The 12,370-nt window shown below is 35.5% G+C and overlaps 1 protein-coding gene across 1 annotated transcript; it reads left to right on the forward strand.

The window, feature by feature from the left end:
* Window positions 1–600: 600 nt before the first annotated feature.
* Window positions 601–9,745, forward strand: LOC134649981 (cuticle protein 19.8). The gene is made up of 5 exons (XM_063504796.1): window positions 601–759; window positions 4,882–4,980; window positions 5,651–5,806; window positions 8,592–8,771; window positions 9,590–9,745. The coding sequence occupies exons 1-5, from the start codon at window positions 658–660 to the stop codon at window positions 9,743–9,745; spliced, it is 693 nt and encodes a 230-aa protein (XP_063360866.1). The 5' UTR covers window positions 601–657.
* Window positions 9,746–12,370: the final 2,625 nt, after the last annotated feature.

Raw genomic sequence — 12,370 nt, forward strand, 5'->3', positions numbered from 1 at the left:
TACTATCCCTTTCGGCTATTTCGGCTTAAAATGTTTATTGATTTAGAAGGCCTATTACCTACTCCATAAATGAGTTTATTAACGAGAACAATGAGACAAAAATATGAACATTCCATCTCTATGCAAATTGACATGTAAATTTTTCCCTTACCTATGTCCCTGTCCCCCCGGCTGAAAATGTGTCTTAAATGTGTCAGTGAGCAAAACTGAATTTTGCTCACTGTTTTCAACCATCAAAACTTGATAGAGTTTTTGAAGTGAAAACATTATTTTCACAAAACACATAAGTATTATAGGACCTAGTTCCATAACCATTAATTTAATTTAATTAAAGCACAGCTTGCCAATTTTATTGTTGAACGTGAACCCAGTTGAATTTTCCGTTAAAAAATTCAACTATTTCTTTTTGACACTTATTGCTTTTATGTTTTATTTCCACCATAACCAGCCAGTGTTCCCCAAAACCCCAAGCTCACAAACTGTTCCAATTTCAAATCCGAGCCCGTTCCAAAATCAAACCGCTCCGCACCGTGTCCCGCCACAACCACTAGAAGGGGTGCCTCTATATAAGGTGAAAGAGACTGCACACGCACCATACGATACGTGACGCGTGTGTGTAGTGGCCTTATTTTGTTACTTTTTAAAAAGTGTGTGAAAATGTTGCGTAAGTGCGTGGCTTTGGCGGCATTGGGGTGTGTTTTGGCGGGACCCGCTCCTAGGGCGCAGCATCAGCAGTATCAAGTTCAACAACAGGAACAGGTTAGTTTGTGTGTGTGTGTGTGAAATTTAGGAAAATTAAAATTTGGGATAGGTTAAATAAAATTATATTAATTCAGGTGTAAAGTGCTTATTATATTATATTTTCAAAGCTGTGTTTATATTTAGATTAGGTTAGTTACTTATCGAACGAGCGAGCGAAGCGAAGTTCTTACATTCAACTTTGAACACGCGGCTGGCTAGCGGCACGTCCCGGCATTTCGATGTTTTTAAGCTGAACTGTCATAAGATAGTTTGATACACAATAACTTAAGTAAATTTGTTCTAATTTAAATGAAATTGGGTAAACGTGTAGTCGAGGGCATTATATTTTAGTCATTAAATTATGAGCAGGCTCGATCAAGGGGTTCTTGAGCTAGAAGAGCTTAGAAGGCCAAAAAGCTGTTTGTGAGGTGTCTTGCTATTCTGGTCATTTTATTGGCAAGAAAGTATGGTCGAGTTTTTAAATTTACCATTTTGAAATAATTAGCAAGATAAAAATAAAATAAAATAAACATAATATAGGCATTTGACATTTGACAGGAAATATTTCGGCTTACCACAGATACAGTATCAGTTAAGGGCTCCACAGACCTTGCAATAAATCGTACGCGGTTTTCGATCCTTTGACGACTGCATTCAATTGATATTTTTGGCGAACCGCGAGTTCTCAGTTCGGGGCGAACTACTAGTATAATAGTATTTTATGCAACCGTTGTTTAAGAGAGGTCAAAAAAGGCGAGTGGCGTGAGTAACAATTTGAGGCGAAGCCGAAAATTGTTAATAAAGACGCCACGAGTATTTTTTGACTCAGTTAAACAACGTTGCATACAATACTTTTTCTACGACCAAGCACTTTGAAATAAAATTATAATTTAACAAATATTTTTAATTCAAGAAGTAGCAAAAATGGAGGCTATGGGCGGGAAAAGAATGAGTGAATGAATGAAATTAAAAAAATATCATGTCTATGGTTCACGTATTTGCCAGAGATGACATTTAAAATAAGGTTGGCAACACTGTATTTCATTCAATATTTTTAAAGTGGTCATTACACGAAGTATCGTAAAATTGCAATAAAGATACTGCGTGTATGCACAAATTCTTTTTTGGGGAATAGACTAAAGACTTATCTTGACAACTATAAGGTAGGGATTTAAAGGTGTGTGCACGACCCTTTAAATGACAAATAAAAGTACGGGAGTAGAAAAAAGTATATTTCATAATATTTTGGAAAATAACTGGACTCATCGCCACTAGATATAGTTAAAATTTTGAATAGATTTAATTGTAAAATAGATTAGGTTTGTGTTTGTTTAATATTTCCCACTATGACCATAAAATAATTATAATTTATATGTTGTCTGTGCTATGACGTAACCCTATATGTGTGCCCCTTAAATTTAAATTGTAGGCCCCGTTTACATTTAGTTCAAAACAATTAACAAAAACTGTCAGGCTCAAATTATGTTTGTCTTTTATTTTTTTGGTTAATTAGAACCAATCACAACTATCACAATAAAATTAACAAGTAGTAACCTATATATGTAATATATTAAATACCGACATAATTAATAATTAATTATAATTAATTACGTCAAGTTTCCCGTCGTCGTAAACTTAAAATTACATAGTACAAATTCAAAGGTCGGAATACCGTGCCGTGGCAGAGAACCGCCGCCGGCTCTTCTTGAAATTAATGACATTGTATGATTGTAGACATTTTTAACTCTTTGATATCACGGACACTGATATTGTTATATACCGATTTCTATTACTCTTTTTGGCAATTTCAATAATATGAAAACGATAAAAAAACAAGTTGTTGAAGTCTTGAAAATTTTAGTTTTTGAACATCCAAAATTAATTGAAATGGTACCCGTAATAAAAAAAATTATACTCACCTTCTAAGCATTAATATTAGGTAAGCATATACCTAATTTCATTCGCAGGAAAACCTTTATCATCGATTTTTAAACCATAAAGAATTGGTTTTAGAAAGCTTTCATCGTGTATTTCTGTTAAGGTTACCCACCAACCACGACATAATAATCTAAGCTTGCGTTCAAAAATCCCCCGCAATTCAAAGTACATCCCAGTTTATAGTATTTTGAGCAACCGTTGTTTAAGGGAGGTCAAAAAAGGTGATTGGCGTGAGTAACAATTTGAGGCGAAGCCGAAATTGTAAATTTAACAAATATTTTTTATTCAAAAAGTAGCAAAGAATCCGGTACGGGTGGGAAAAGAATGAATGAAACTTAAAAAAATATGTCTATGGTACACTTGTTTGTCAGAGATGACATAAAGTTGGCAACAATGTATTTCATACAATATTTTTAAGTGGTCATTACACGAAGTATCGAAAGAATGCCAAAAAGATACTGCGTGTGTGCACAAATGCTTTTTTGAGGAATAGACTGAAATACTTGTCTTGACAACTATTACATATAAGGTAGGGTTTTAAAGATGTGTGCACGACCCTTTAAATGACAAATAAAAGTACGGGAATAGAAAAAAATCTTTACCCTTCCTCCATCAGTTGAATAAATACACTAAAAATATCTGTCAACTTACAAATTACCTTAATTAGGTACTTACTTATTTCCTCACTACAATTGGCATGAGAAAATAGACCGGAAAATGTGCAACAAACTAATTTGCACAAGAACGATGTGTGGTAAAACAAGTCAAATCAGGCGAGTCCACTGTGTTACTTTTGCAAGTACGTTACGTAACGTAATTGACCGATGGTTATGCTTATATGGTCCGGTTATGGTTTAGTATTGGAACTTGTTTCATGCTCTTGTTTTGCGTATGTAGGTGACCTAGTGCTTAAAATGTAGGTACCTACTTGTTTTATGAACATCGGTAAAAAAGAAAAAGATGTTTATAAAGCGTACCTTTCTTATTGTGTATATTTTATATTTTGTAATTGCAATACCCTTGCAGGGTAACATGTTGTAACTATTGTACCTATAATAGTTATTTGTACAACAAGAGATCAAAGTTTGATATTTCTTCGAGTGCTTATTTTGAGTCCCGTGCAAGCGAAAGATTCTATAATAGATTCACGAGCGTAGCGAGTGAATCTAATTTAGAATCTTGAGCGTAGTAAGGGACTCAAAAGCGCACGAGATGTAAATAACTTTGATCTCGTGTAGTACACAACATTTTTCACCTCAGCAGTGAGAACATATTAGAGAACCCGAAAAATGTATTCCTTCTTCATCACTTACCTCTATTCACTCATGTTTTCTTAAGATATACCAACAATTAAATTTTCACCTCAGCAGCTCGAACCCTTGGTACTTTGCTACTTAAAAACAGTAAGCAAAATCGCATTTTGCTCACTGAGTGAGCAAAATCGCATTTTGCTCATTTTGTCTCTCTCAGTGAGCAAAATGCGATTTTGCTCACTGTTTTTAAGTAGCAAAGTACCCTTGTTCGAGCTGCTGAGGTGAAAAGATTCTATTCTATTCTATTCTACATAAAAGTGAATGTATATGTTCTTTTTTATAAACTAAATAAATTTATTGAGTAATAATAATATAAACACAAAGATATATCAGAAAATCTAGATGATATATGTAGTTAACGAGATGTATAATTAATTAATTACCTAGGTATTTTTGTTATTGATTCTTATATAAATGATTGGCGTATTCATATTGATTTAACTCCTAGCTCACTACTAAACTATTTTACTTAAGTAATTAAATTATGCAGTATATATAAAAATTCACCGAGGTTGAACTTTGATGGCTCAGTCTAGTTAAAGATAAAATTTTCCCAATATTAATTTTATTCTAAAAAAGTTTTATATTTTAACTAGCGACCCGCCCCGGCTTCGCACGGGTTAACAAATTATACATAAACCTTCCTCTTGAATCACTCTATCTATTAAAAAAACCGCATCAAAATCCGTTGCGTAGTTTTAAAGATCTAAGCATACATACAGACAGACAGACAGCGGGAAGCGACTTTGTTTTGTACTACGGTTAAACCTGGAGTTACCATAGTTACTAGTACAATTTGACACTGAGTTAACGTTTTAACTGGTTAACCCCGGGTTAGTGGCATGGTGCAAGTGGGCCTTAGTGATTAATTCCCATATTAACCCCACAGCCAGAAATCCCACCACACCTCCTGAGACAGTACTTGGCACAACAAGCACCGGCGCAGACGCAGGTCATAGCCCGCCCACAACCAGCACCCGCTAGACTGGTGAGTAACTTTTCAATTTTGTAGTCACTATTTTCCATTTTGTTACCGAAGTTTAAAAAATACTAATACGACTTAGTAAAATTGAAATACATATTATAAAATATTTCAAACCTTCGATAATTCAAGTTTCGATAATCAAAGTTCTGTTAATTTTGGCATTAAAATTGAAATACATATTTTGGCATAGGTGGTCACAAATATTTCAACACGCCTCTACTGTCAAGGCGTAAGAGTGCGTGTTGAGACATTTTTGAGCACCTCGGACGCTTCAATATATTTGATGGTGACTATAACCTACAATCATCGTGCCGTGTGGTGCCGGCATCAGAAAAGAATGGCACCACCCCATCTCGTCCCGTGGGTGTCGTATAAGGCGACTAAGGGAAAACTGGCGACAGATATGCATATGAGCAAGGCTCGCCCGTATCCTTTTAGCGGGGTCCTTGCTCACAAGAACTGTGCGCGCACCACATCGAAAAAAAAACCTACAATCATCAGTAAGATATGTCTAGGGACACAGATCTATAGCCGTTTCCATTTTTTACTCCAGTCATCTAGTGTAAGACTTTTTATTTGTTCTTCTTATTGAAGTTTTCTTCTATCATTATCATTACTTCCATCGACAGCTGTCAAGAACAAATTCTTACTCAAGTCCGAAATATGTTCACAGCCATACCAAGTACAAGCCGAGCCTCAGTACCAGCAGTACCAACCAGCGCCTCAGCAGTACAGACCCGCACCTCAACCTCAACCTCAGTACAGACCTCAACCTGCTCAGTACCAGCCCGCGAGACAACAGGACGCCCGCGAGCCTGAAGACTACGATGTAAGTACTAGGAATTACTAACCAGTACAAACCTCAACAGCAGTGCAGGCCTCAACCTGACCAGTACACGTCTACAGCAGGCCGCGCGATCCTGAAGATACCTACGTAAGTGGGCCATTTTATTGAAGTTGTCCCCTACACATTTTTTTTCAAAATTGGGATTTTTTATGTTATTTCTACTCAGAATCATGAGCCCTTTTGATCCTAATAGGAGAAAAAAAGTGTCCCAAAATTTCCATAAGTACATTTTTCGATCTTTCCATTCCGTGACCGCCATACAAAGTCTATGAAAAATGGTAACGGAATGGGAAAAAACCTTGGGACACTTTTTTTCTCCTATTAGGATATAAAGAGCTCGTGATTCTGAGTAGAAATAGCATAGAAATTCACAAATTAAAAAAAAAGTGTAGAGGACAACTTTAAATAAAATGGCCCGAGTATAGTAGTAGCAATATTAATTTACAGTACAGTCCTCAACCTGCCATATACGAGCCCGCGACTCAATAGGATACGCGCAAGCCTGAATAGGTACTACGACACCTCGAGAGGACTTTGGCTATACTATAGCTATACTATTAATCCCCACGCTGGCCCAATACGAGTTGGGGAGTTCACATACACCTTTGAATTTCTTCTTTCTTATATCCAGGCCCCGTAGACAACATGCCAATTGCTAACGCTCCGTAGCGAATGAAACGCAACTGTCACTGTCACACTAATATGCACGAGTGATAGAGAGACACATAGCGATTCGATGGCGAAGCGCAAGCGATTGCCACCTTGGATAGGCTGTCTGGTTTCCTCACGATATTTTCCTTCACCGAAAAGCTAATGATAAATATCAAATGATTTTATAAGTTTCGAAATATTCATTGGAACGAGCATGAATTTGAACCCGCGACCTCTGGATAGAAAGTCTGACGTCAGATGCACTCAGCCACAACTGCTTTTATACAATAAATAAATAGGTAGCAACATAAATGGGTAATGTTTCATCATCATCATTATCTCCTAGCCATTTTCGGCCACAGCGACTGCTTTTTACCGCTGAGAGCGTCGCTGGTGCGCTCTTAGGTGACAGACGTAGCCAATCTTGCAGAAAATGTGCGGCCTCACTAGCTGCAGGTCAGCACCCCTCCGACGTAATTATATGTGATGGCCACAGGTGGTCTGGCCTTTAGCTCGTCACGCTTAGTATCGAGTTCAGTTCAGAGCATCGCCTGGCTTCACAGTAAGCCTCCACTGTGGACGGTCAATTAATGTTTAATTGTCCACTAACTAACATTACACGCACGTGTAGTGAAGCCAATTAATAAGACCTATTACAAAACCATTATACATAAGTATACTTATTTCATCAGATCAACGCATATGTAAATTACGTAACTATACTTAATTGACTATCTCCCTAAGGCCCTTCCGCTCCATTTCTAATGCAGTCCTTCAATATTGTAGACGTAATCGTATCATATCACGGACAACTTTCACTAGACTAGACTAAAGTGGTCGTGTATTACCAATTACGAGCGATTAACGAGTCGAGACTTACGAAACCAGTAAACTGAGATCCGTAGCAAATTGGACTTGGACTTAGGTATCTTGAATGATACAAAAATACTTATGAGGGTATTTAGTTAAAGAATAGCAAATTAATTTAAAGAACAGTAGTTGTACATACAAGTACTGCATTTTTTTTTCCTTCCATTCCGTTACCGTCATACCTATATCGATTAAAAAATGGTAACGGAATGGAAAGAAACATCTTCACATTTTTATTCATTGACACTTTTTTCTCCTAGTAAGATCTAAAGAGCTCGTGATTCTGAAAAGAAATAATACTAAAAATCCCACACCTACTTAAGTACTGTACAACTTTAAAAAATAAGTGAAATAATCGATAGCATATACGTTTTATCATAAACAGGACACTAAAAATGATCTAAATAGTCGGTGAGGTTGCGTATATTGGTTATTCTGAGTCGCCTCTTGGTGAACGATGTTAATAATACCAGTGGCCAAGCAACTCGATCTGAAGGCAATGACCGAGCTTGATACAGGGAATCGGATCTGAGGTGATTTGTGTAACTCCGGTTTGGGTTACGTGGTGTTGCAATGGTTTTAGTACATACTTCCTATTAAATTTCTTCCATTAACTTGGGTAAGATTAAGTATTTGGTCACGAACATCGACAGAATAATGGTAGTGTTGACGGAATAGTGGTGATCTAGAATTCCGAAAAAAGGACTTTTGCAATTGGACCAGTCGTTTTATTTGATTTTATTGAGTAATCCTGGCTTATAATGAGGTCCAGAAGTAAACGACAAAGCTCTTTATAGCAACTTAGCAACGATATAAAATTGCATTCAGATACTTTCTAAAATAGGTCTTGTCTCTGGGAATGCAAGATCGGATTGAATTTGCAAAAGCAATCTGCATATTTAATGAATTTTCCAATGGATATTATGCGTAGTGAATTAGGCCGTACATAGATAATATTGTGCAGTAGGTATTATCTATGTACGGCCTAATTCTAATTTTAATATAGGTACGCCAAAAATTAGATCTAGATACGATGTGGATCGGATCTGTCAGTGTCAAAAGTGACGTTCCTTCAAACAAAAAAGATATCGTATCTATATCTAATTTGAATATCGGTATATTAAAATTAGAATCAGACCGTTGTGTGTCAGCGTTCCAAAACAGTACGAGCCCAAATCGTAAAAAATATAGCGGTGCAATATCCAATTGTTTCCTTATTGGACTTAACCTAGTATTTTTTCCACAGCCTCACCCATCCTACCAGTTCGGTTTCGACGTGAACGACGATCAGTACACCAACTACCAAAACAGGAAAGAACAGAGAGACGGTGACGTCATCAAGGGCTCGTACTCCGTCGTGGACAGCGATGGGTTCATCAGGACCGTGACGTATACTGCTGACCCTAAGGAAGGCTTCAAGGCTGAGGTAAGAAGGAATTCTGTTTAAACCTAGCTTTAAGGCTGCCAGTAGACCACCAAAAAATTAAAGAACAGAGTGACCTCATCAAAGGCTCGTACTCCGTCGTGGACAGCGATGGGTTCATCAGGACCGTGACGTATACTGCTGACCCTATGGAAGGATTCAAGGCTGAGGTGAGGCAACGAACCAAACATAGGTACTTTTTCTGCTCAAAATTAGAACTTCTGTTACTTTTTCATACATGTATGTCGACAAGGTAACGAAATGGAATATGTAGGTATGTATTAAGACTATTAAGTAATTTTGGGTCACTGAACGGTGAATGAACTTCTGTAAACATCCATGTTGTTACTTTTTCATACATGTATGTCAAAAAGGTAACGAAATGAAATATGTGGGTAGGTATGTATTAAGTAATTTTGGGTTCTATTAAATTCAATTTCTAAAGTCTTTCTAAGGTAAGTTCATCCCCAACTTTGACAGGACAAAACGTGTGGAAGTGTCACTATAAACGAGTTGTCTCATAGAAATTTGCCGTCTATGGTGATAATACCACACTTTTTCACTGCAAAATCCTTAAGTAGCTTGATAATAACTCTATTGATTATTTTAAAAGTACCTACCAAATATTACTACGTTTTGTTCAGATTATTCGCATTAGGATTTTATGACAATGGCGCACTATTAACATTTGGCCATATTAGGTAACAACTGGACAACATAATATGGCACATTCCCCAAAAACAATTAATTTAATGGAACTATGTAGTTCCTAAATATAAATATAACAGATTAATAAACATCAACCCCGTATTTTCTCGTAGGTATCCCGACAGCCCACCGACATCGTGGTAAAGATCCCCACGCCGAAACCTCAGCTGCAGAGCCTCCAGCCTCAACCCCAGCACCAGCACCAGCAGCACCAGCAGCAACACCAGCAGCAACAGCAGCAGCCGCAGTACTACCGTTACCAACAGTAATCATAACGTAGAAAATAATGGCCGAATAACAAAAAGATAACCTGAAAACTGCCAAGGGTGAAAGTTAAATGAGCATTTGTAAAAAAAAACTTTGTACTCCAGTAGTTAAAACGCCGTTGATATTCCTATTGTGTTACCTTTTTTTCAATGAATTAAAACAATATTATTTGTTATTTTTATAGTTAGAAGCTTGTGAAAAATAGATCAGATAGATATTGTATTCATTTAAAAAATGGTTACAAAATAGGAAAGTTTTTTTTTTTAGAAATGCAATATAAACATAAATGCTCGCTCAAAAATACATGTTTTTAGCTGTGGCCAATCCTGTCGACTCACAATCTGGTGTTGCATATATTATCAAAGTAAAATTGTATGCTTATTTGGCATTTTCAATTCTACAGAAATGTTTAACCTGCAGAAGGTAGCAAAAAAAATTACGAACCTTTGATAATACATAGCAGCAGTAGTAGTAAAAGCTTTATACAATTATATGTTATTAATATTTGCTGATATTATTTAAAATTAGTTACTATGATCTACCGTTAAAGGCTTATAATTTTCTGACATAAAATACCCTGATGATTTTCTTTAGTGTGCCAAAATGTTGAAAAATCATATAGGTAAACGACATTTACTCAATTCTCATTGCAAATGTTTGGTAACATAGAAAGTTATTTAAAAAATGTTATTCCTCTTAGTAAAGTTATATACTTTAGTTAACTATATTTTATTTTAATACTTTAATAAACTATTGTGTAAATAGTTAAGTAGAAGGTGATGAGTGACCTAATAAAATATTTAAAATATACTTTTGTTTTCTTATTTATTTATAGAATGTATTCGAGTGCAGATCGCTATAATTATAAAACGAACTCTATACCTGGGCTAGCCTAAGTTTTGGGAATGAAACACTTATTGCCTTCCAATGCAGTACTTAACTAGTATTCAATACTTATTACGTAAATTGATTCAAGAAAGTAGGCGCGTTAGGACGGGTTTTGATATTTTACGCTTTAATATTTAAAGTGAAAGACTAAGTTATTTCTACAATTTATTTATCTTTGATACATTTATCATTCGTAAGTTTAGTATATTACAGAAAATTTCTGACAGATTCTAACAAACCAAAAATAATTTAAAATCTTAAACATACTTCTCATAAACTACATTCAATTTCAAACACATTTGCACCACAACAAAGGATAAAAATAATAAATACAATTTTTATAAATTAACATTAATAAATTCAGTCTATTAAACATAAAAAAGTCAATTAAACAATAAATCCAACCATTCAACCGCAAAATGGCCGAAGAATAAAAAATCTAATTCATGAAATTAATTCGTCGGCAATTTTACAGTATTTTAGAACAATATCCCAAAGTCATTCCTATATAAATGCAAATTAATATTAATTTAAATGCAACATAAAACGAGGAAACAGTTTCATAATTTTAACAAATTCGTTAGGTACGTAATAATACAGTTAAACTTTAATATCCTATCTAACTAGTAATTTTGATTTAATACTCAAACAAAAATATACTCATACATACGTTAAATACGTAAATATCAAAACAATTTTTTTGTGTCCATTCCATCAAAGCATAATTTTAATCGCGATAATTTCAAAGTCATATTTGAGAATATCAAATTGTATATGAAATTCAAAAACTACTGGTACCTATATATTTACTAGCAATGCACATTTTCATAGTAGATAGGCATATTAAGTTAGTTAGCATTACTTCAATTCCGATAGAATACAAGTAATACCTATGTCACTTATTTTGCCACTTTCCATTCCGTTACCAGGGAAGGTACGTCAAAAAGTAACGTGAAGGGAATTCATTAGAATATATTATTGAAAGTATTATGATTCTAATAACATTGCCATTATCTTGAAAAATTATAACTCGATAATTCATTTAGGTAAATCCTTAGGCAACGCCGAAAGTTCTAAGAATATAAATCAATATTAATTAGTCAATCTTTCATGTTAAGTTTCAGTCGCGTTTAGCGCTCAACTCTTAAGAGCCCATACCAGTCACTGACAGTGTCAAAACTGACATGTATACGCTATCGAGAACGTAATTTACTTTCTATACAACTCGTTTGCACTTATATGCGAGTAAGAGCGAGATGTATAGAAAGTAAATTACGTTCTCGATGGCGTTTATGTCAGTGGCAAACTGATAGTAGCCGTAAAGGGCTCTACTCACGTCGCAACAAATTGCATGCGATTTTAGACCATTGCCGCAAATAATGTGCAAAAAAAACGCGAAATTTCATGCAATTATGGGTGACGTGAGTGAAGGCCTTAAAAGCTTGGCTAGCAAATCGTGTCACAAACTATTTCTTTTAATTCATTATTCGAACACACAACAGGTTCTAAATTTTAAAGCTTAACGCAGATGGCGCTGCAATCGGTCAAGAAAAATACATGTCATTAGATGTCAAATCCACTGAAACGTAAACCACAGAATACAGACTATTTATTTGTGATGTTCCACCCTAAAGGGTCCTTAATAACATGGATCATAAGGGCTCATTTAGACGGTGAGAGAACTCGCATGCGAGTTTCATTACATTGCGTAATTTGATCGGTCGGCTGAATTGTTGTAA

Source organism: Cydia amplana, chromosome 8 (genome assembly GCF_948474715.1).
Source record: "Cydia amplana chromosome 8, ilCydAmpl1.1, whole genome shotgun sequence".
Lineage (NCBI taxonomy): Eukaryota > Metazoa > Arthropoda > Insecta > Lepidoptera > Tortricidae > Cydia > Cydia amplana.